General features: G+C 40.1%; 1 protein-coding gene across 3 annotated transcripts in view; it reads right to left on the minus strand.

Moving 5' to 3' along the window:
* LOC111961889 (TOX high mobility group box family member 2) overlaps positions 1–27095 on the minus strand; it is a 138205-nt gene that overhangs the window by 29523 nt on the left and 81587 nt on the right. For all 3 annotated transcript variants that reach the window (XM_023984532.2, XM_023984556.2, XM_023984538.1), the window contains exon 4: positions 18860–19126. In XM_023984532.2, the coding sequence (XP_023840300.1) occupies positions 18860–19126 (267 nt within the window). The remainder of the gene's footprint in view (positions 1–18859; positions 19127–27095) is intronic.

Consider the following 27095-nt stretch of genomic DNA (forward strand, 5'->3'; position numbering starts at 1 on the left):
ACTTTCAAAGCGAGGTGGGAGATGTCTTGCCGCTGTAGAGCATCATTAGGGCAACGTTTACTAGATTGTTCACTAAGTACCAGGATGGTTCAGACTGAAAGCTATGCTTATGGAATAATAGCCTATAGACTAAAATGACTGTGGTTGGTCATTCAACGAGGGGGAAAAAAAGCTGGGTGCCAAGTTCATTGTTGGAAGTTAATGCATTAAAGGAGGATACACGCTTTCAACTGATTAAAGAGACAGTCCTCATAACCCCTTCTTAAAGTAACACTCTTAGTAGTCTAACAGATCTTCTAAAATAACAACATCAAAAGCATTTAAAAAAAAACTCTATCAGGACATAGACGAGCCAAAGCAGGCCTTAATGCAAGCATAACTGAGGAATGTTTGGCAATTTACAGATCAGAAAGGGATGAACTAGCATTTATTAGCACTGTTAAACATTCATGAGTTAAATAATACATTACACATTAGCGCTGTGCTAAAAAGATCAAATTACAGAGGCCCTAGCATTATGAGATCTTGATAAACACAAGTAGAGCCTCTGAGATGAAGGCTCTGCAGCTCTGTAATCATAATTGGCCCCAGTAGGTTGCTAAGAATAAAATGTACTGGTAATGTAATGTTGTAGAGAACTCTGGGCTGCTTTGAAAAACCGAAGAATATTTACAGGACATTAGATTTTTTTTGGGCCTCGGCAGCTGCTAACAAAAGGCTGCCTGAACAAAGACATTCCCTTTGCATTTAAAATAACCATGCTCTAACCTCCCCCACCCAAAACAGAACCTTCCAACCTCAAATCATAATTTAAAACACCATCACTCCACTTCTCAAACATGGTGAAATAGCTTTAGCAGAAAAAAATCCATTATTTTTCCATTTTCGGTGGAGCTGCTCTTTAAGGGTCTTCACAAATCAAGAAGCATTGAAAAACCAATTAATCAAACACGAATGGCCTATCATGGCTAGAGCAGACCTATTTCCATAGCAACAGCCTCTGGGTGAAATCGTCACCCTTTTAATCTGAGCAAACTATGTTTCATATAAACAAAAAAAAAAGGAACAAGCAAACCAGAAGAGTAGCATTGTGGCAAGGTAGAGGGGTTCTCAGTAGTTCCAATTGGGATATTATGTTCTATGTTTTTATAGAACAGTGGAGGAGTTATTGGGACAAAAGGAATTACCCATCTAATCCATATTGTTAGAGGAGGAAGGGGGAGAGGCCTATAGCGGACTCCTATCAATCATGTTCGTTTCTCTTTCAACCGAAACGTGAATAATTCATAATATTTGTTTAGAATCAAGTATAGATACATTCTGCCACTATTCATATTCTAAATCATGCTTCATAGCATTAGCTTCAATTGTAGTTCCTTTTTCATTAAAGCTAAGTGCTGAAATGTAAAATATGGGGCACAATATCCAGATAGCAATATTAAAATACATACATAATACAATCTTATAAACTAATCCCCTGTTTTGACTAGTTGATCAATCAAATAGAAAGCAAGACATGTCAGGAGGTTTGTACTGTGAATATATTCTACATATATACAGTGCCTTGCAAAAGTATTCACCCCCCTTGGAGTTGTTCCTATTTTGATGCATTACAACCTGTAATTTAAATGGATTTATATGTGGATTTCATGTACTGGACATACACAAAATAGTCCAAATTGGTGAAGTGAAATTAAAAAAATAACTTGTTTCAAAGAATAAAAATWAAAACGGAAAAGTGGGGCATGCATATGTATTCACCCCCTTTGCTATGAAGCCCCTAAATAAGATCTGGTGCAAACCATTACTTTCAAATGTCACATAATTAGTTAAATAAAGCCCACCTGTGGGGCAATCTAAGTGTCACATGATCTGTCACATGATCTCAGTATATATACACCTGTTCTGAAAGGCCCCAGAGTCTGCAACACCACTAAGCAAGGAGTACCACCAAGCAAGCGGCACTATGAAGACCAAGGAGCTCTCCAAACAGGTCAGGGACAAAGTTGTGAAGAAGTACAGCTCAGGGTTGGGTTACTAAAAAATATCTGAAATTTTGAACATCCCCCAGAGCACGATTAAATCCATTATTTAAAAATGGAAAGAATATGACACCACAACAAACATGCCAAGAGAGGGCCACCCACCAAAACTCACGGACCAGGCAAGGAGGGCATTAATCAGAGAGGCAACAAAGAGACCAAAGATAACCCTGAAGGAGCTGCAAAGCTCCACAGCGGAGATTGGAGTATCTGTCCATAGGACCTCTTTAAGCCTTACACTCCACAGAGCTGGGCTTTACGGAAGAGTGGCCAGAAAAAAATAAGCAAACATGTTTGGTGTTCACCAAAAGGCATGTGGGAGACTCCCCAAACATATGGAAGAAGGTACTCTGGTCAGATGAGACTGAAATTGAGCTTTTTGGCCATCAAGGAAAACGCTATGTCTGGCGCAAACCCAACACCTCCCATCACCCCGAGAATACCATCCCCACAGTGAAGCATGGTGGTGGCAACATCATGCTGTGGGGATGTTTTTCATCGGCAGGGACTGGGATCTGGTCAGAATTGAAGGAATGATGGATGGCGCTAAATACAAGGAAATTCTTGAGGGAAACTTGTTTCAGTCTTCCAGAGATTTGAGACTGGGACGGAGGTTCACCTTCCAGGAGGACAATGACTCTAAGCATACTGCTAAAGCAACACTYGAGYGGTTTAAGGGGAAACATTTAAATGYCTTGGAATGGCCTAGTCAAAGCCCAGACCTCAATCCAATTGAGAATCTGTGGTATGACTTAAAGATTGCTGTACACCAGCAGAACCCATCCAACTTGAAGGAGCTGGAGCAGTTTTGCCTTGAAGAATGGGCAAAAATCCCAGTGGCTAGATGTGCCAAGCTTATAGAGACATACACCAAGAGACTTGCAGCTGTAATTTCCGCAAAAGGTGGCCCAACCTTTTTTCCGCAAAAGGTGGCCCAAGGGGGGTGAATACTTTCGCAAGCCACTGTACACTTAAAATGGCTCATTACCAAAACATAATCTCTTCTCTTCATATATTGCAAATAAATAGTTTTCACCTTGTGAGAAATTAGTTAAATTAATGTACAAAGGTTAATTGACTACACCTTGCACTGCGTTCGGGTAAAATGTGAGCAAACGTACTGTATCTATTCAACTGTGCAATCTCAAAAACCACACCAACACAATAAAATATAAATTATGGGAGCAAAAGTACACTGACAAGTAAACAGCARAAGCATTGTGGCCATTGAAGCTGATAGATTTTATTTATTTGTAGGATACTCATTCAAGTTTTTTAAAACTATTTTCTACATTGTAGAATAATAGTGAAGACATCAAACCTATGAAATAACACATATGGAATCACGTAGTAACCAAAACAAATCAAATATATTTTTGATTTTAGTAGACACCCTTTTCCTTGATGACAGCTTTGCACACTCTTGGCATTCTCTCATCCAGCTACATGAGGAATGCTTTTCCAACAGTTTGAAGGAGTTCCCACATATGCTGAGCACTTGTTGGCTTCTTTTCCTTCACTCTGCGGTTCAACTCATCCCAAACCATCTCAATTGGGTTGAGGTCGGGTGATTGTGGAGGCCAGGTCCTCTGATGCAGCACTTTATCACTCTCCTTCTTGGTCAAATAGCCCTTATGTCAATTGGAATGCATTCCAGGTGACTACCTCATGAAGCTGGTTGAGAGAATGCCAAGAGTGTGCAAAGTTGTCATCAAGGCAAAGGGTGTCTACTTTGAAGAATCTCAAATATAAAATATATTTTGATTTGATGAACACTTTTTTTGGTTACTAGATGATTCCATATGTGTTATTTCATAATTTTGACATTCTACAATGAAAAATAGTAAAAATAACGAAAAACCCTTGAATGAGTAGGCGTGTCCAAAYTTTTGACTGGCACTGTAGTTTATTTTACACATGATAAATTCAAAGACATTAAGGTACAGTACATGATGCCTCTAGTAACTAGTTTTACCTCTACAACAAAAATGCATATTTCAAGCAAATAATACATGAATACAAAACACTACATGTAGAAACCCTATTCTTGCAAATCATCACGATTCCAAGTCACATAATCACACTTCCAACAGCTGTCGAACCAAATCGTTATCCTAAAGGGCCTTTTATTATGTTTTGGAGTGCTTTCTGTTCACCCTTTCACCTCGAGAGAGAATCAGAGAGAGTGAGAAGGTATCACGTTGCACTATCAGTCACCCTGAGCTAAATAAAGCAGGTGGGTGACGGCTGTACAAACATTATGAAAGAATCTCACAAAGGTTGCCGGTTGCCATAGGTACAGTATGCTAATTCATAAACGGTATCATCTCTGGACGTGGGGGGAAGTGCTGTCTGTGTAACAGGCTTTATTTGGCCATTACTGTCTGGCTCGATCCCTCCCAGAACAGGCAGACAGACAACATGTTCTTTATTCTAATAGGGCAACTGGCGATTATGTAATAAATGAAATTGTAATTCRGCTGCTTCTCCATTGTCGAAGGGTTGACTTTTCTGAGAATATCGCTTTATTGTTTGACGCTTCTCTCTTGGTGTAATGGTCTAAGACGCTGGTTGCTCCCATTGTCGGAGATCTGGGTTCATATCCTGTGTGTTACTTTTTCGCCCTATGTGGTGCGGTCTCTCGTGGGGGAGGAGGTCAAAGGAGGGTGAATGTAGCGGACATGAACGCGTCATGTGACGAGGTAGCCCCGCCTGCGAACTTCACAACCAGAATCTGCCCTCGGACCAAGAAGAAATCTCCTCTTGGTCTGATGGTCTAAGACATTGGTTGCTTCCAGGGGGAGAACTTGGGTTCATATCTGGCGTGACACACACACAATTGGCTTGGTGACAGTTTGATATTGCAATTTCAAAGTCCAGAATGACCGCCCAGCCGACCCTAACCGTGATGCAAAGGCAGGACGAAACTTTGGGGCAAATCTGTTCCCCTCTCTCCACTGTAGTTGTGTTTGTATTCGCATCTTGTACACCATAGTCAAATGGGAGTCAAATAACAAAGGCCTTCCAATTATGCGCAACACATTGTGTGCAAGCTGGTATATCAGAAAGCTATTGTTCTTCTGATCGTCTGACCTTACCTTTGAAATGGTTTCATCGCAGCTCGGATTGCCTGCACCATTTGATTTAGCTAAGGGATTAAACCAGCATCTGCAATGCCACAGTGAAGTGGACTAGAAAAGCTAGAGTTTCACAGAGAAAGAGAGCTAGACAGTATGCAGTGGATACCTCTCACATTTGTCCTAAAAATGATTTAATATCGTTCAACTCAACTTCATATCACTTCTTATCTGTAGTTGTATTTAGGACCCAATGACTACAGAGCTAGAGCTACACAAAGACAGAGAGCTACTGTCACGTTCCTGACCTGTTTTCCTTTGTCTTGTATTTATTTAGTTGGTCAGGGCGTGAGTTGGGTGGGTTTGTCTATGTGTGATTTTCTATGTCAGCTACAGTTGAAGTTGGAAGTTATATACACGTTTTTCAACCACTCCACAAATTTCTTGTTAACAAACTATAGTTTTGGCAAGTCGGTTAGACATCTACTTTGTGCATGACACAAGTAATTTTTCCAACAATTGTTTACAGACAGACTATTTCACTTATAATTCACTGTATCACAATTCCAGTGGGTCAGAAGTTTACATACACTAAGTTGAATGTGCCTTTAAACAGCTTGGAAAATCCCAGAAAATGATGTCATGGCTTTAGAAGCTTCTGATAGGCTGATTGGCATCCTTTGAGTCAATTGGAGGTGTACCTGTGGATGTATTTCAAGGCCTACTTCAAACTCAGTGCCTCTTTGCTTGACATCATGGGAAAATCAAAAGAAAATCAGCCAAGACCTCCACAAGTCTGGTTCATCCTTGGGAGCAATTTTCAAATGCCTGAAGGTATCACGTTCATATGTACAAACAATAGTACGCAGTACAAACACCATGGGACCACGCAGCCGTCGACCACTCAGGAAGGAGATGCGTTCTGTCTCCTAGAGATGAACGTACTTTGGTGCGAAAAGTGCAAATCAATCCCAGAACATCAGCAAAGGACCTTGTGAAAATGTTGGAGGAAACAGGTACAAAAGTATCTATATCCACAGTAAAACAAGTCTTATATCGACATAACCTGAAAGGCCGCTCAGCAAGGAGAAAGCAACTGCTCCAAACCGCCATAAAAAAGCCAGACTATGGTTTGCAACTGCACAGAGGTCGTACTTTTTGGAGAAATGTCCTCTGGTCTGATGAAACAAAAATAGAACTGTTTGGCCATAATGACCATCATTATGTCTGGAGGAAAAAGGGGAGGCTGCAAGCCGAAGAACACCATCCCAACTGTGAAGCACGGGGGTGGCAGCATCATGTTGTGGGGGTCTTGTCTGCAGGAGGGACTGGTGCACTTACAAAATAGTGGCATCATGAGGTAGGAAAATTATGTGGATATATTGAAGCAACATCTCAAGACATCAGTCAGGAAGTTAAAGCTTGGTCGCAAATGGGTCTTCCAAATGGACAATGACCACAAGCATACTTCCAAGTGTGTGGCAAAATGGCTTAAGGACAACACAGTCAAGGTATTGAAGTGGCCATCACAAAAGCCCTGACCTCAATCATATAGAAATTTTGTGGGCAGAAATGAAAAAGCGTGTGCGAGCAAGGAGGCCTACAAACCTGACTCAATTACACCAGCTCTTTCAGGAGGAATGGGCCAAAATTCACCCAACTTATTGTGGGAAGCTTTTGGAAGGCTACCTGAAATGTTAAACAATTGAAAGGCAATGCTACCACATACTATTGAGTGTATGTAAACCTCTGACCCACTTGGAATGTGATGAAAGAAATAAAAGCTGAAATAAATAATTCACTCTACTATTATTCTGACATTTCACACTCTTAAAATAAAGTGGTGATCCTAACTGACCTAAGACAGGGAATTTTTACTAGGATTAAATGTCAGGAATTGTGAAAAACTGAGTTTAAATGTATTTGGCTTAGGTGTATGTAAACTTCCGACTTCAACTGTACACACTATTGAGCGAATACTTCTACTTTTGTACTTTCATATTATGATTTAATATCATGATTTCATATCATTATAATGTTACCATTTCATATCAACTGCTTTATTTAGGTCCCAATGCATTACAAGGTTTCATGGCTCTAGCTCCTTAATAGAGAAACATTGACTCGACCACCACTATGCATGGGCTTTTTGCTCGCTGTAGTATTGCATTGGAATTGTAGTACAATTGTAGTATGCATCGCCATACATAGCATTGTCATGTCGATTGACAAAGAGCAAGAACCAAGTGGAAGATGGTTTCAATGGCTCACTTTGGCTGATGAGAGTATTTTCATACAATGGTCCTTACACACTGTGACAGCGTTTGTTTGCCGTACTTTTGAGCTAAAGCCTTTGTGATAGAAAACAAACAATGATCTAGGATCAAAATGGCCCAAGATCGACATTATTGCTGTAACAAGGGGATAGATAAAACAAGGGCAAAATCKGACAAATATTGGGACGTAATTGCATATTATAATATCCTTTAGAAATATTTATCAATCAGCSTTAAAAAGGGCTGGAATTAATCAAATACATATTTTATTATAATTAGCATAATCTACTTTGAGGTTTTGTGTCTACCTCCATTTTCTCTGAGGACCAAGCAATCAAGAATCTAGATGTAATGTACAGTATTATTCAAAATGGGTGTCCAGACGTTTTCAGGTCAATACATCAACAAAACAATGTTTCCTTTGTAAAACGAACAAAAAAAGTCTTCACGCATTCAAATCAAACAAGCTTCACCGCCGCACACTGCCCCACTCAGCGTTTGATTGAATAGTACCCGTACTTTATTGCCTGCTTAGCGCTCCCATCCCTGGCAGTGTTGGGAGAAACCCAGGTTTACTAAGCCTTCCTCCTTCAACCACCCAATTCACACCTTCCCTGATTGGAGCCATCTTGTTTGAGAGTGATGGCTCACTCACACAGGTTCACAGTTGCTATTGTAAAATCATTGAGCGTTTAATTGAAACAAATTACTATAATAATATAACATTATCCTTGCAGGCGCCCAGCCGTGACAGCTTTAATTAGGGCTGTGTTCGAGACTGATCCTTCAAAAGCAACGGTAAACACGCCTTAGGTAATAGGCGAGCCAACCAGCCAGCTAGCTACCGGGCCCTCATACTGCCTACTGACGGCCCTCATGTTCCCTTGGGAGACCCAGGTTCTAATCCGGGCAGTTTCAAAAGCACACGTGAGACTTATATCATGTTAAATGTTGGGAAACCACGTGTCTGAGTCATGTGAAAGGTCCATGKAAAAATTCACGTGTCTGAAAACCACGTGTCTGTTTATCCCACGTCACATTTATCACGTGATTTATTCATGTGAAAAATGTATTTGGAACGTCACACGTGTCCGGAAACCACGTGACTGACTCGTGCAAATTTCACATGTAAACATTTACAATAACTTACCCGTGTACGAATACCACGTGTACTTTTCACATGGGTTTTTTTCATTTTGGTTTTCAAGGGAGGGATGCAAAGTAATAAGGTAGGCAGAAGATGCCTTGGATGCTGCTCGCAAAGGAAAAGACAGGATTGGCTTGTGATAATGAAAGTAATTAAAGTAGTCCAGGTATTGGATACAGGGTATATTTAGGACATGAAGCGGATAATTCCCAAGGTGGGTTATCATCATTCTACACAGCGAGGAAAATTCTGTTTATTTCTATGGTAGCTCTTTGTCGATGAATTCATAATTGGCTGTACATATGCATATAATTCACCCCATTACATGGCCCAGGTCACTTGTATTTGCTAAGCAACAACTGAACAAGCAACCTCCGATCACTCCAACTTGATCCTAATCCTAATGACAAGAACAAAAAATATACACAAATCTCTTGAACATACTGTACTTCCTTCACTTCCTTTGGCTGAGAAATGGCAAACGCTCCTCAAACGAGCAGTATCAAAAAGTAATTACACATAGCTGTAATGTCTCACGGTGACATTGCAAAGAAAGCACAGTTACGCACAGTTCAGTTCCAATGTGTCCAAACAATCCCAGTGTCCCTTTTTTCATTCTGTCAATGTACACGCCAGAGTGCCACGGTTCTAGAGAGATTTTAAAGACCACGTGGATGTTTTTCTGTCAGGAGCTGTACAGTGTACACTAACCTGGCACTCAATATGGAGGCATGGAATTAGCCTTGAGTTGAGCAAGTATGTTTCTCTCATCAGCACAGATTTAAACACACCTGAGCCATACTATAGTAGGACTGTAAGCCAGTAAGTCTCTCTTTGAAGATATACTGAGACAGAGTCACTAATAAGGCAATGATGGGTGCAAGCACATTTTCCAAAGCTTGGCTGCACTACAACAGTAATGTGCCAGTGCCGTTGAACAGAACAGGAACAAATTGGAGTGCTTCGGGTACCATAAAACAGAGGGTTGATATCCTATCACATATGACTGAATAGTGACTACTAACCACCAACCACCTTTTCAAAATGGAGACTTGAAAATTGTGATTTGCAGATGTGAAATGTCGTAGTGTCCCCTTCGGCGTTATCCTCCATGTTCCTCATTACATGTAATGTCAGCGGCCCCCTTTTCTCTTCCCCTTCCCCCCTTTTCTCTCTCTCTCAAAGCACCTCATCACACAACTGTCTCCCACCTTCACAAAGGGAGAGTATCTGAGCAAACGTCTCGTCTGACATGTTTGAGACGATTGTGAGGAGCTGTGGGGACCCACGGTACCGACAGTAAGACAGAGCCTGCCTCCCAAATGCACCATATTCCCTACTAAATGCACTAGTGCCATCGGGCTCTGGTCAAAAGTAGTGCACTATGTAGGGAATAGGGTGCCATTTGRGACACAACCTGTGAGCCGCTCTGCTTCTTCTAATGAGAGCACAGTCAAATATGTCTCCCATCCCCTTCCTCACCTCGCACTCACACACAGTATGCGCGCCTACAGACATACACACACCGTGTGTGCTTATAGGCGCGCGTGCACACACACACACGCATACATACACACTCCACACACACACGCATGGGCACGTAAAGTTCTCACACTGCGGGGAGTCTCGGCAACAATTAAGTTAACCAGGAGGTGATTTGCGAGAGTGTTAACTCCTCACACACACTGTCTTCACATGTTCTTGACAGGAGCCTTCTTCACCTATTGCACATGTGGACCTCCAAAGAGCATACTGCAGTAATAACATACAAATGAGTAGCTGACACACAGTATGTCTGAATACCATAATGGTATAATACAGTAGAAGGGAATCATTTGAATAGGCTAATCTTACAGTGCAATGTCAAGAGTATAGCCGAGAGAGCGCCAGCATTTTGGATCGGCCCATTATTACAGTTGCACATCCTATTAGTCAAAGTACTGTACACTGGAGAGGACAATAGTCAGTGGGGGAAGCTGCGATCATATGGGATCTTCTCCAATAGCCAACAGGGGCGAATATTCCTCCAAGTAGGATGGCGAAGATATGGCACCGAGCAATATGGACACGATTTCATGCAATGATAAGCTGCAGTAGGGGCCTGTGGCTAAATGTAATATGAAATATGAAATCCTTTATCTATGTAACTGCATCACAGGACTGCGTCCATCATCTGCTGCAGCTGAGTCTTGTTTGGTGTCCTCGTTGGCTACGTCTCAAATGGCACCCTATTCCCTATTTAGTGCACTACTTTTGACCAGGGCCCACAGTGCTCTGGTTCAAAAGTAGTGCACTAAATAGGGAATATTTGGGATGTAATGATAATTCTTTTTCACACAATGAGTCTTCAATACCTCTCATATCGGCAACTCGAGTGATGAGCATAAACATGATGATACGTAAACACTATATCTACCTGTACTTAGAAATGGAAAGCTTTCAATTAGTTTATTTGTTTGGAGATATGTGTTTCCACTTCCACTCTGTTGCAATGACCTCTAACCATTCTGATATGATACAGTGGAGTGAGTGGGCTGTAGGCACTCAGACAACAGACGGAGTGGTATACAATGAAGTCAACCAATGGAAATGTAATTGATATTAACCTATTAAAAGATGCATTATGCAGAAATCACTTGGCCATTTCCTGGTTGCTAAAATTCGAATAGTTCGCTTAATTTGAGTTTACGTGACAAAACAAGCAAGCATAGTGTAGAGAATAATTGCACCATCTACACCGCTCTGAAAAATATTTTCCATAACCAAAAATATTGTATTTTCAGCTTTTTGAAGCTGGTGTAAAAAACCGAAAGGGAAAGAGGCAAAAACGGAACTTAAAAACAAGAAGCATAGAAATGGTGCACATTGAACATATMTACCGCTTCTTAGACTTGCTTTTAATGAGAATTACAGATCTATAAAACACGTTTCTATGTAAATTTAGTCGGGTCGCCCAAAAAGTTACATATTGCAGCTCTAAATCAAAGAATTGAAATCAACCTATTGAATCAACCTATTGAAAAATGTATGAACACCCTTAGGTCTGAAATGTGAAATGTCTAAAATGCAATGGAGCTGGCCAATGTTAAAACATAACACTATTTCCGAGGGTGTGCATGAAAAGGAAATGAAATCCATACCTTATCCTTGATTAGCTTAATCCTAAGGCTAATTGACTTTATCAGAAAGAAGACAAAGATGAGTTCTAGCCGTCTAGCAGCGATGAATTCAAAGTTCTCTTAGAAATAATGAAATTGGAAATAACATTATATTTCGCTCCAATATTTCTTCATAATATACAACTACAGTTTCATATCACATTGCTGGAAAAAATAAGGCACCTTTTCCCGGGAGATGATAAAATAATTTATTTTTTCCTTATCGGYCATCTATTTTTTCAGCAGAATGCTATTACATGGCTGCTGGCGGTTGCTTAGCAACAGGAAATATTAATAGGACCTTTTATTAGCCGAGCTTTACCAGTGGAGTACTAAAATGAGGAAGTGGAAAACATGAATGTGTTACATAAATCTTTAGACCTTTCAGGGTTTGCACGAGTCTCTGTTTGTCCAATGATTTATTACGGCGATTCTTCATTTATGGGAAAAAGGGCCTGTGAAATACAAAAATGGAACATTAGCTTGAAGGACTATTTGAAAATAAATAATTGCAAAAGGTGAAAAGAAAGCTGTTTAAAAAGCAGGCCTCTCTCTCTCTCTCTCTCTCTCTCTCTCTCTCTCTCTCTCTCTCTTTCACTCAGGTTTCACAGGGCTATCAAACAAAAATGTGTTTCGGAGGCATCGATCATCTATCTGAGCCTGGAATAGTTCATATAATATATAAGATACGTTCTATATCATGCTTGTCGAACTGTGATAAAAAAAAACTGAAAGAAATGGATCTATCATTTCCCTAGAGACRCTATAATCCTCTTAACCAATCACTGAGAATTAAGGTCTCTAGATAGAGAAATGGGTTTTATACCATTAATGTATTCTCTTTGAATGAAGAGGGTAGAATTTGTAGCAATCCAACGGCAGAAAACCTATAGCAGCCTTGTACTACTGGCCACGGTAAACAACATTAGAGAAGTTATTGATGACAATCTAAAACATAATTAACTACATGACTATACTATGGACCTGGGAATCTTAACAGAAAGGTATTATTGATTTAAACTAATGCTCATGTGCTAGTTAACTTGTTTTAAGAGACTTAAGGCATATTTTTCATCAAGGATCACCAAATAGAAATCTATTGAATACAGTATTAGTTTAATATGATTTAGATTGAGTAAAAAAATWATCTTGGTTTGAAAAATAATACATTTGATCAATCCTAATATAGCAAAATCAATGTATGGCAAGTAGCCATTGTCTATTTATTATTTAGGAAGCACATAATAAAGTCCAGCAATTTTTTGCTAATACCTCTTCCTCGCACCTGCCCACATTGGTGGGCAATCTAGTTAAGTTACTGAAAGCTTGCATTAGGAAGAACACATTAAGATGCACCTCTAGTATCTTATCATTAATTCATTAGCCTTGTCTGTGACAAGTTAAGTTGACAGTGGATCCTCTTTCATTCATGTACACTTAGGCGAACACCTGCCGTAAGCACCAGAGACTGAAAACCCAACTAGCTGCCACCTTTAACATGACTATCGGGTCAAGATGAACCCATTCTATGAATCCTCAGAATAACAGTCAGCAGATTAAAGGATTGTGAATTCAATCTCGCATTTGAAACGTTGGAACAAAAGGAGGTGATATTAAGCTGGGAGCTGAATTTGAGCCTCCTTGGCCTTAATATTGTTAATTAACTTCCATTACAATAGGGGTTAAGCAATTGGCTTCCCTCATTGTCCTTATGCATCCTGTAACAGGGTACACGAGAATATTAGGATAGCTACGTGTTTATAGCGCTAATACCTTGAAATTAAAGCAATCGTTCATGACAAAAATCCCTCTGTTGATCTATGCATTTATCAATTTGCTACGTATTCCAATAGCCATTTAATATAAACACGTAGATGTTGATGATGATGATGTCATAAATAAATGCAGGGCATGAATACGATATCCAGTCAAAGATGAATTATTCAAGTTGTAGTACTGTTTGTGTTTCAGATGAGGGCAATCTAATGATGAAAGATGCATGTGCACACCATATTTGACTTAGAAAGTGCTCCGAAACGGTTACGTTTTCAACAACAACAGTTTTTGCTGGTCAGATCACATTATCAGGAGAAAAAACTCAGGGCRCTATCACACGCAGTATTGCTTGAAACATCCAGGTATCACAGACTAGTAGTAGGCCTAATAAACTGGAATACAACTAGCACTCTGGTCGTTAAGAGATAAAGGGGCACCTCCACAGCAAATGCACAAGCCAATGAAGACAGTACACAAACAAATGTGGGACCTAGTATTTAGTGCTAGTCCAGAAACCCTCTACCACCGGCCGATGGGTATCTCCCTAAGCGTTATGGAAAAGATCAGTGTAACCTGAGCGTGGATATTAAATGTCTAATGTGTTTTGGAACTTGTGGAAGATGCTATGACAGTTAACGCATTAACAGAGAGAGTGGAGGGCTTGCCAAGTGCATCGAAGCATCGGAGAAAAGGCTCTCGGAAAGATATCGGGTTCGTCCAGGAGGGGCTCAGGACCGCAACACAATAAGCATCAGCTAAGGCCCTTATTAATTGAAAATGGCTCTCAACTAAATGAGGAAAGTACAGTCAATTACATGTTTCAGGCCTAAGAGTTGAGGGGAGAACAAGAACTGGATAGTACCTGTGTAGATGAGAGGGAGCGTTTTATTTTCTGCCAGCACTTTGTATTTGTGGCTTGACGATCAAGTGTGTTTGGCTAAGAGGCTGAACAGAGTTTTTGAAAAGAAACACAAATCATAAGAAATTAGCTTTTTTCTAGAAAAGAGGTGTGGGTGTATAGGGATGATGTAAAGCGGTACGGTAGGCATACATGCACAGCTAGCATTTAGCATGAACATTTAGTAGACAGAGAGGTTTGTGAGTTTTCAGAAAGCAAGAGGCTATCAGCTTTAGCTAACAAGTGGATGTTCTCACTCTTGTTAGCGTTTAGGTAATTATCCTTAGCTTGTAGCTTATTAGCATTTAGCTTACAATAGCATTTGCCTTAAGCTAATACAAGCCAATTCATACCAGCACCATCCACTGGTCCTCTGCATTTAATGCCATATCGCACAAGGCAGCTGGGCCTGAAACGGTTAACACTTTGATAATACATTTAACATATTAATATAATATAAGATAACATACTTAGCTATATGCAAAGTATTGTGCTGTATACCCATGTTATGTTATACCTGTGAACTACTACTTTAATCTGGTGTTCTGCTAGTTTACTGCTTTAAAACCCATAAGCCTTTCAGTATTTACATAAGGACCCGACATAAACCTATTTTCCTGAACTCCATGATCTCTTAACGATCTAACACCCAAATCCTGAGAAAATAATGTGTTGAATTAAAAAAAAAAAAAGTTTATTTAGAATTAGAGCTACTTTCCCTCTCCGCAATATCTTCTCTCTCTCCCTCGCTCTCGTTCTCTCTCCATCCAGCCCAATTGCACTCTTTTCATTGTCGAGCTCACGTATTGAATCTGCCTGATGAAAACAGATCTCACTGCAGCGCCACAATAGAATGGCTGATGCAGGAAAGATGAAACATAATGGGATTTTTTCCCCCATGTGCTCAAGATTGAATATAAGGCCTGACCTCCAGATGTAGTAGATCCATTTCAGGAGCAAAGATATTGTTTATGAAGAGGAAGAAGAAGATGAGGTCACAACAACACCTTGCGCCATCTTCCAACACAACATGATACAAACATATACTGTTATTGGCATTACATTCACTTATACACCAACACAAACGTCAATATACACACCGATATATACATCCTTACAACAAAAAAACATGAAAATGTGTGAACAAATCACAATTATTATAATCTTTCTACATGTGAAAATGTTCACAAGTCCAATGTGGTGTTCGGACAGGTGTAAAGTTTCACATGCTAATATTTCACGTGTTTTTTCCTCACGTGAAAAGAAATTCCCCTCGTGTTTTTTTTCACCACTTCCAGCTACATCTGGTCTCCCATCCAGGGGAGAGAAAGCAAAGGCCAAGGTAACTTAACCAAAGATAGGGAAATCGCAGGAAAGAGGGAGGCGTTTTGTTTAATAGCGTTACCATATATTATTTTCTACTGAAAAAAAWAWAWTTGCATCCATTTACAATTCATTTGCTCTCGCATGTAAAAAATTTTTTTTAATTTTTTTTAAAATTCTTGCAATATTTTGTTTTGCTCCCAATACTTTCGGGTTTATGTTTTGCTTTCAATATCAATATTTTTCTTTACAGAATTCTGTTGAGAATTCTTCAGAAGTTTTGCTTGATATTAATGGCACAAAAGTAACTCACTCATTAGAGGATTGCACCATATAATAACACTATTACTCTATTAAAAGTGTTTAAAGCGGCAATACTTAATTAAAACATTAAGAAAAGTGTTCCCCGCCCCGCCACAGTTTCGGTAAAGAGCTGAGGGATGGGGCTGGAGAAATGCAACAACTCTCAAATAAATAGACTACTCTATGAATGCAAGGACCTACCATCCATGATATCAAAATTATAGTTTTAACGTTTTTAGGCTATACATGTGGAGCTTTCTTACATGTGAAACTGCAAATTAGATTTTCACTTTCCCGTAATTGCAAGTTCACATGTGAAAAATAATCACACGTGAATGTTTTTCACATATGAAACTGCAAATTWGATTTTTACATGTGATTGTTTTTCACGTGTGAACTTGAAATTCCACATGTTAACGTGAGATGCTCACATGAGGAGTTGTTTTACATGTGAAACAGCAAATGCGATCTTCACATGAATGTTTTTCACATGTGAAAATGCAATTCCACATTTGAAAATTCTATCCAAAACAATCCGATTCTCACATGTGAAAGTTCTTAACATGTGAAATCACACATTTCACATGTGAAACTGCAATTCACATGTGAGGTGAAAACAATGGTGTTGTTGATTTTCACATGTAAACTGAAAATGTGTTTTTTTTGTAAGGGTACCAACACTGAGATACACTAACAAACTGTACACACCAACATATACACCAACACTAAAATATACACCAATATATATTTTTCTCTTATTGGCCATGCTAAGAGATGTTCCTTATTACTGGATTACCCCTTGTTTGAACTGTAGCTCACATAATTGTTACGCTCAACAGATTTKACTAATGTATATCTTAAAGAAGGCCTTTGTTGTGCAAATGAAGCTTTGCAACGGTTATCGTTACTCATTGTGTACTTATTCCTCGCGTCATTATCTTTCCCATTATTTCTCTTTTTTTCTCTCTGCATTTTTGGGAAGGGCCCGTAAAACATTTCACTGTTAGTCTACACCTGCTGTTTACGAAGCATGTGACCAATAAAATGTGATTTGATTAGGTTCGTTATCTAGTACACAATGTATGGAGACTATCTGTGTATGCTTATACAAAATGACAAATTCAAGATCTGAAGAGATCTAGTTAGATGCAGCTGTGAATAATAATAATATAATAATACCATTTGGGATTTGTATAGCGCTTTTTGAAGACTCAGAGACGATTCAATTCTTGAACGCTTAAATGTTTCATCCTGTCTAGTGTAGCATGCAAAAGAGTGACCACCATTTATATCCTCTCTATGACTACATTGGACTCTCAATAGCCACCACAATTGAAAGGAAACCMTTATTATTTTGTGAAATATCAAATATCCATATTTACTGTGAGGATAACACTTTCCATAGTAATTGTAACATTATGTACTACAGTACCCATAATGCCCTGTAATTAGACATTTTTTTATCATACTAAACACATAACAACTGTTCTGTTCTAACATATGAACTGTTGCTATGTTTAAAGAAATGAATACTGTGGTTTATGTTAAAAGACATGTTTATTCAGAGACAATATTCCTGAGCAATAAGGGGGAGGTGTGGCATGATATACTACAGTATTCATAATTCTCTGTAACCATATCTGTTTTTATCTTACTAAACACGTTTCTAAAGATAACACTATGGATTCCAGTCTCCTTATTATCACGGTATTAGAAAAGCTGATATTTGTTTTTTGTATGGAGATATGACCACGTCTACAATCAGATATAGTGGTCCTAAGTTATTACCTTGAAATCACGGTCTCTACATATACTGTAGCTTTTGTGTACACATTTAGATTTTATTTTCTCAGTTAAAATGACACTGGTTTCTCTAACCAGGCATATTAAATGGTCTCTACTCGCTACATAGACAGCTTCAACGAGATGATGGTGTATACAGTACATGTAGGCCACGTCCCAAATGTTCCCCTATTCCCTTTATAGTGCACTACTTTTGACTAGAGCTCGATGGGCCCTTGTCAAAAGTAGTGCACTATGAAAGGGAATAGGGTGCCATTTGGTATGCATTTGTTTTTATTGAAAATTATCTCATTCCAGACATATAGAAACAATGTCAATTTCCTGCCAATCTCATTAATACAATTATGGCTAATTATGATAATTTGTGGCACACTGAAGCAGTTTGTGTAAAAAGGCTGAGGGAGGGTGTATTCATATAACAATCAGAGTGTATTCATAATGGCTGATGGTCACTTTTTAGAGAGATATGACACGGATGGATTTACCCACAAACCTTTGAGCGTCAGAGCTGACAGGGCAACCACAAACCGTCTGTTCTACTGTTCTATTTACCTTTTCCTTTCTCTTGAAATTGCATGAATATTGTTGCATGCCATATGAAATGATCAGAGAAATTATTATTTATGTTGTTAATGCAACATTTTACTATATTCCAAAAGTAAAAAATCTGAAGAGTAGGCAGTCTAGACAAAATTTTAAAAAGCTTTCCCAAGAGCCAAACTATACACTGAAGGGCACGCTAACAATGTTCACGCTAAGAAAGTTCACGCTAACACAACATAAATGAGTCGTTGATACTACCAAATGATGGAGCAATGACGAACGAATCAGTATCAGACAGACTACAAATACTACTTGAAATATTTTTGTTTGAGCATTTGCTTTAGGCTGCCTGGTGTGCGGGGTTTGTACTTTTGGGACTTTTATATTGATTCCATTGTTTTGTATTGGTTTCAAGCTAAAAAAAACAACAACAGATTATATATTTGAAATGACTTTGAATAGTGTTGGAAACCAGCTGTGATATCAAGGCAAAACCGCCTGGGGGGTACTCACCGAGGGCATTTGGCTGGAGAGCAGGTGGCCATCTTGGGCCAGCATATTGGACATCATGAGGGCAGGCAGCTCCGGGTAGGAGTAGGGGTTGAGCAGGCCGTTGTGGTGGGCCCCTAGGGAGTGGCACAGGTAGCCCGACTCAGGGTCCATCAGGTGGAGCAAGGGGGGCTCGGGGTGGTTGGGAGGGGTGATGGGGGGAATCTCGTAGTCCTCGTCCCCCGCACCGTTCCCACTGGCTCCGCCTCCTCCGCTCTGACCGGAATAGCTCTGGAAGGACAAACAGAGAGGGAGATGGTGTGAGATACTGTATTTTACTGTATATGTAGGTAGGTTTGCCAAGAGCAGTGTATGATTCGAGAACATTTGATGTACTGGGGGGAGGTCATTTGTGTCAGTCAGAGAACATATCGTCTAGAAGAGTCAGATTATTTAATGAGGTAATAGTGCCCCCCACCCCCCACCCCACCCCAGAGATGGGAGTTATAACAATGATAGAGGGTCAGTCCCCAATTACACCCTACYTATATGCTTATCATATTAAAAGAGTGTACTGGATAATGCTGTAATATGAGCTTTCAGACATAACACCTCGGTCAGGCGAAATCAGAAATGTACATGTGCCCACAGTAAATATACAGAAACACAATTTGTTTTCAGAATAACCGTATGCATATCTGTGTATTCCTGTACTATCAATAGGTCCATGGTATTGTGTGCTGCAATAAGGAAAAATATGATTCTGAATTCTAGAGGGGGGRAAAAATGGAAGAAATTCAATGGGGAACRAAAAAGCAATTTTGTCTGAGGCACTCTGACTTGACTCCCTTTGTAATGACTGAGTCAAATGAATCATCACAAATAATATTCCGGTGTCAGCCATTCAAGTTTTTAATATAATTTTTATGATTCATGTCTTGCCGTATACATTTCACAAATCAATTCAATATCATCTTTGTGCAGGCTGTCATCCTCTGCACTGGAGTGGTCATTTATCTCTTAAACAAATCCTTTCAGAAAAAAACAGGGCAAAGGCAAGGAAAAAATTATTCTCAGAGAGTTCTTTTCTACTAAGGGTAAATAACTCAAAGGTAGTAGCTAGCTACTGTAAGTACAATTACTTAATATCAACCCACCTACTGTGTATCTTTTACAAATATGATCAAACAATCTAATGCATTTAACTGGGTAATGTTAAGTAACCACTACAGCAGATGAAAGACAAACTCAAAAACACCAGCCCCCCCTAAAAAAACAGCCTCAATCTGGTCATGACCAAGGAAGTTGTAATTGCAATGTATTACTTATTATAACGGAGGGATGTAGACATTGAACGAACACAACACTTAAACATGCTTTGATTCCCCCGCGACTAGTGAACATGAATGGAAGAAGAAAAACAATTTAATTGCTTCAATTGGATTTACTCTGTCTCTCGCATTGTCTGGAAAAGCGTGGATATTAATTTTCTAAATTGTTCTTTGAAGACAGATGTTTTTGTAAACCTTTGGGAATCGTGTTATTGTTTGGTCTAATGCACAAGAAAACGAACATTTCCGGAGATTCAATTTCCCTCATAATTGTTGGAAGGAAACAAACTTGTCTTTTGTAAACATAGGGCCCATTGTGTGAAGTGAGACCCTCGTTGAATCCTTTGGGGAACTCAAATCTCCATGATCTTTCATAATGAGGCAGGCACTAGGTATTCAGGCTAAGTCCCAAATGACAAGAAATTCCCCTATGGGCCCTGGTCAAAAGTAGTACACTATATAGGGAATAGGATGCCATTTTGTATGCAGCGCCAGTCTTAACCAGACATTCTTGTAAGTTTTGTCAGACCTTAACCATAAAAGGCTCTGATACTATGCACTAGGGCTGTCCCCGAATAAAAACATTATTGGACGACCAAGAGTCGTGTTATTTTACAAAAGTGTATTTTTCCATATATATAGTGGCTTGCGAAAGTATTCACCCCCTTGGCATTTTTCCTATTTTGTTGCCTTACACCCTGGAATAMATTTTTTKGGGAGGGGTTTGTATCATTTGATTTACACACGCCTACCACTTTGAAGATGCTAAATATTCTTTATTGTGAAACAAACAAGAAATAAGACAAAAAAACKGAAAACTTGAGTGTGCACAACTATTCACCCCCCCAAAGTCAATGCTTTGTAGAGCCACATTTTGTAGCAATTACAGCTGCAAGTCTCTTGGGATATGTCTCTATAAGCTTGGCACATCTAACCACTGGGATTTTTGCCCATTCTTCAAGGCAAAACTGCCTTCAAGTTGGATGGGTTCCRCTGGTGTACAGCAATCTTTAAGTCATACCACAGATTCTCATTTGGATTGAGGTCTGGGCTTTGACCAGGCCATTCGAAGACATTTAAATGTTCCCCTTAAACYGCTCAAGTGTTGCTTTAGCAGTATGCTTASGGTCATTGTCCTGCTGGAAGGTGAACCTCCGTCCCAGTCTCAAATCTCTGGAAGACTGAAACAAGTTTCCCTCAAGAATTTCCCTGTATTTAGCGCCATCCATCAGTCCGTCTATTCTGACCAGTTTGCCAGTCCCTGCCGATGAAAAACATCCCCACAGCATGATGCTGCCACCACCATGCTTCACTGTGGGGATGTTGTTCTCGGGGTGATGAGAGGTGTTGGGTTTGTGCCAGACATAGCGTTCTCCTTGATGGMCAAAAAGCTACATTTCAGTCTCATCTGACCAGAGTACCTTCTTCAATATATTTGGGGAGTCTCCCACATGCCTTTTGGTGAACACCAAACATGTTTGCTTATTTTTTTCTGGCCACTCTTCCGTAAAGCCCAGCTCTGTGGAGTTTATGGCTTAAAGTGGTCCTATGGACAGATTCTCCAATCTCCGCTGTGGAGCTTTGCAGCTCCTTCAGGGTTATATTTGGTCTCTTTGTTGCCTCTCTGATTAATGCCCTCCTTGCCTGGTCCGTGAGTTTTGGTGGGCGGCCCTCTCTTGGCATGTTTGCTGTGGTGCCATATTCTTTCCATTTTTTATTAATGGATTTAATGGTGGGATGTTCAAAGTTTTGGATATTTTTTTATAACCCAACAATGATCTGTACTTCTCCACAACTTTGTCCCTGACCTGTGTGGAGAGCTCCTTGGTCTTCATAGTGCCGCTTGCTTGGTGGTGACCCTTGCTTAGTGGTGTTGCAGACTCTGGGGCCTTTTAGAACAGGTGTATATGTACTGAGATCATGTGACAGATCATGTGACACTTAGATTACACACAGGTGGACTTTATTTAACTAATTATGTGACTTCTGAAGGTAATTGGTTGCACCAGATTTTATTTAGGGGCTTCATAGCAAAGGGGGTGAATACAAATGCACACACCACTTTTCCGTTCTTTATTTTTTTGCATTTTTTGAAACAAGTCAATTTTTTCATTTTTTTTTYCTTCATCAATTTGGACTATTTTGTGTATGTCCATTACATGAAATCCAAATAAAAATCWATTTAAATGACAGGTTGTAATGCAACAAAATAGGAACGGCCAAGGGGGGTGAATACTTTTGCAAGGCACTGTAGACACACCCTTTGTTTGAATAAAATAAACTATATGTAGGCTACTGAGCTAGTCTGATTCTTTAAGCACTGCGATTAAAAATTAAGACACACAAATAAAGAGGGAGCCAGAGATCAATATAGCCGAACCAGAAGTAAAAACTATGTTCCTGACCCTCCTCCTCCCGCTGACCATTGCTGCTGGCCTTCACAGATTCTGCCATTACGGTCCCGAAGTTGCCGGTAATAGGCTACACCASTGGTCGGCAACCTTTCCCATTTGGAGTGCCAAGTTATCATACCATTTCTACTGATCTGCCGGCCAGTTATGATTTTCATATGCACATTTTTGTGGAACAGTTTCCTTTCATTTAAAATAAAGTCTTCATATCTCAAAATCAATGTAATGTGCTTAAGAAAAATTATATCAAAATTAAAATGATACAAACCTAAAAGTAACTTCTGTTGCCATTGCCAATATGTAAAAATAGCCTACATAAACCAAAACATAAAAACACTGCAGCCTGCAAGTATAAAATATCCTGATAAAAATAAATAACCTATAAATCACATTGGCTACCCGTGGCATGTCTGCAAGAAACATTGTATCAACTATTAACTTGGTCCAGCCCGATTGTGCTAGCAAACTTGCAACATTGTATAAAATGTTCTGGGCCCTAATTTTCCGGTGCCAGTGAGCTCCGGACAGATAGACACAGCTGTGATCTATTTGCGCAAGGGATAAGAAGCAATCAGGTAGAGCTATTTTATAACRTTTACACCGGATCAGAGCATGACATTTTTTTCCTATTTCATGCTGAGTGGTTATAGAAAGGGAGAGAACTGGAAAGATTTCTCAAATAGCCTACATTGAGGAACTATTTTCATTCTGGATGTAAAAACAAACTGGCGAGGGGGGGAAAAATTACTTTAAGAAGCTACAGAGTGACAGTTAAGACAATCATTTTAAAAAGTCTCACAAGTGTATCCTAGGTTGTGCGCTCTGCAAGCAATGTGTCCATTCCTACAATGACAATGGTAAGACTGTAATAATAATATATTGAATGCATTAACAGAACGTTCTGTAACAAACCAAGCATTAATTTGAAATTATGGGAATTAACAGTACATATACTACTGGCGATACTGGTGTGCCATCCCTGCGGCCTCCGCAATGGATTAGTCCACTGAGACAGGCGTGAAACAGACAGACATACATTTATTTTAAAAAATATGTTTGTAACTGCTCGACTAAAAAAATATTGGTTGACCAACAAACCAGTCAACTAAATGTGGTCATCCCTATGCAGTCATCACTTATCTTAAGTATATAATATCTTATGTTATATCTTAAGTACAAAGGGGATGTTCATCAACTGTGACCAATACGCTTTGTTTTCGGATCGTAAAACTTCTTCCAATCAAATACAAATCCTTTGCTCCGTTAAATGTTTTTCAGTTGCATAAGTGAGAGCTAGTGAATAATACGTGTCACATGTTACATTACTCTGAAGCCTAGTCGGGATGCACTTGATGATAAAATGTAAATATCAAGGACGTTCCCAGTTGAATAGTTGCGAGATAAATAATTCATATTCTATTCAGAGTGAGATTGCAGAGCCAAKGTATACTCCAGTTAATGCATACTCTTCACCCCTTCCCCTTTAAAAGTCAAATCTAAACAATGGCGTATGCATGTATGTGTTTGATAGATCATATAGGCCAGAGTCTGTCCTCCTTATACGGTGACGACTCCAACAAACGCATATCCACGGTTTCTCTAAGTGCTTCTTCTCTCAAGGATTCCATTCTAATGCACAATGCCATATTTTATTACGCACAGTACAAGTATGTAGGCTTCGCTCTCATAAAGGGGAGGGAGCTTCCTTCTTGATCAATAGTGTTAGCATACCATTTTGGGAATATATTTCCGGGTAAATAAGTAGAAAGCATTGCCCACGTCCCAAATGGCACCCTATTGGCACCGGTTGGGCCCTGGTCCAAGGTAGTGCACCAWATAGGGAATCGGRTCCCATTTCAGATGCAGACATTCTGTTCCATCTTAATTAAGTGTAGAGGTCGTCAGAGAGTTCAGCGCACATTTTAATACACCTTTCATTTAATAGAAACAGATGAACAGACAGTTGGTGTGGGGATGGAATGAGAGGGAATATATCATTGATTGGGAAGCTTTCCAGGTTATTTTTGTTGGCACCAAGCTAACTTTCCACAACACTGCTTCACTAGCTCGGCTCATCTAATGGGACTTATCTGAACAGGCTTTGTTCAGTAGTCAAGGCCTTCGGTATCACAGACGATATCTAGCAGATGATTTGAAGTCAAATTAATATATATTTGGACAACTCATTTTATGAATACAGTGTCTAAAAAAAACCATGTGGGCTGGGCATCCTGAAGATGCAAAACATTAAAATTATAAAATAAAAAAATGAAATACAAATACAAACTCAGCAAACTTAACATGTGTAAATATTTGCATGAACATAACAAGTTTCAACAACTGAGACATAAACTGAACAAGTTCCACAGACATGTGACTAACAGAAATTGAATAATGTGTCCCTGAACAAAGGGGCGGGAGGGGGGGTTAAAATCAAAAGTAACAAAGTAAGTCAGTTTCTGGTGTGGCCACCAGCTGTATTAAGTACTGCAGTACATCTCCTCATGGACTGCACCAGATTTGCCAGTTCTTGCTGTGAGATGTTACCCCACTCTTCCACCAAGGCACCTGCAAGTTCCCGGACATTTACGGGGGGAATGGCCCTAGCCCTCACCCTCTGATCCAACAGGTCCCAGACGTGCTCAATGGGATTGAGATCTGGGCTCTTCACTGGCCATGGCAGAACACTGACATTCCTGTCTTGCAGGAAATCACACACAGAACGAGCAGTATGGCTGGTGGCATTGTCATGCTGGAGGGTCATGTCAGGAAGAGCCTGAAGGAAGGGTACCACATGADGGAGGAGGATGTCTTCCCTGTAACGCACAGCGTTGAGATTGCCTGCAATGACAACCAGCTCAGTCCGACGATGCCATGACACACCACCCCAGACTACGACGGACCCTCCACTTCCAAATCGCTCCCGCTCCAGAGTACAGGCCTCGGTGTAACGGTCATTCCTTCGACGATAAACGCGAATMCGGCCATCACCCCCGGTGAGACACAACCGAGACTTGTCAGTGAAGAGGACTTTTTGCCAGTCCTGTCTGGTCCAGCGACGGTGGGTTTGTGCCCATAGGCGACATTGTTGCCGGTAATATCTGGTGAGTACCTGCCTTACAACAGGCCTACAAGCCCTCAGTCCAGCCTCTCTCAGCCTATTGTGGACAGTCTGAGGACTGATGGAGGGATTGTGTGTTCCTGGTGTAACTCGGGCAGTTGTTGTTACCATCCTGTACCTGTCCCACAGGTGTGATGTTCGGATGTACCGATCCTGTGCATGTGTTGTTACACGTGGTCTGCCACTGCGAGGATGATCAGCTGTCCATCCTGTCTCCCGGTAGCGCTGTCTTAGGGGTCTCACAGTACGGACCTCGCAATTTATTGCCCTGGCCACATCTGCAGTCCTCATGCCTCCTTGCAGCATGCCTAAGGCATGTTCACACAGATGAGCAGGGACCCTGGGCATCTTTCTTTTGGTGTTTTTCAGAGTCAGTAGAAAGGCCTCTTTAGTGTCCTAAGTTTTCATAACTGTGACCTTAATTGCCTACCGTCTGTAAGCTGTTAGTGTCTTAACGACCGTTCCACAGGTGCATGTTCATTAATTGTTTATGGTTCATTGAACAATCATGGAAAACAGTATTTAAACCCTTTACAATGAAGATCTGTGAAGTTATTTGGATTTTTACAAATTATCTTTGAAAGACAGGGTCCTGAAAAACTGACGTTTTTTGTTGTTGCTGAGTTTACATTTAATTTTTACAAACTTGTGGTAATACATACAGTGCATTCAAAAGTATTCAGACCCCTTGACTTTTTCCACATTTTATTATGTTACAGCCTTATTTTTAAATGGATTTWAAAAAAATCATCATCAATCTTCATCCATAATGACTAAGCCAAAAAATTTATGAAATATGACATTTGCATACGTAAGTATTCAGACCCTTTACTCAGTACTTTGTTAAAGCACCTTTGGCAGAATTACAGCCTCGAGTTTTCTTGGGTATGACGCTACAAGCTTGGCACACCAGTATTTGGGGTGTTTCTCCTATTCTTCTCTGCAGATACTCTCAAGCTCTGTCAGGTTGGATGGGGAGTGTCGCTGCACAGCTGTTTTCAGGAGCTCTCCAGAGATGTTTGATCGGGTTCAAGTCCGGGCTCTGGCTGGCTGGGACATTAAGATACTTGCGTTGTCCTGGCTGTGTCCTTAGGGTCATTGTCCTGCTGGAAGGTGAACTTTCACCCCAGTCTGAGGTCCTGAGCGCTCTGGAGCAGGTTTTCATCAAGGATCTCTCTGTGCTTTGCTCCGTTCATCTTTCCCTTGATTCTGACTAGTCCCTGCCGCTGAAAAACATCCTCACTGCATGATGCTGCCACCATCATGCTTCACCATAGGGATGGTGCCAGGTTTCCTCCAGACGTGACGCTTGGCATTCAGACCAAAGAGTTCAATCTTGTTTTCTTCAAACCAGAGAACTCCAAGAGGGCTATCATGTGCCTTTTCCTGAGGAGTGG

This window comes from Salvelinus sp. IW2-2015, linkage group LG1 (assembly GCF_002910315.2).
Source record: "Salvelinus sp. IW2-2015 linkage group LG1, ASM291031v2, whole genome shotgun sequence".
NCBI classification, from domain to species: domain Eukaryota; kingdom Metazoa; phylum Chordata; class Actinopteri; order Salmoniformes; family Salmonidae; genus Salvelinus; species Salvelinus sp. IW2-2015.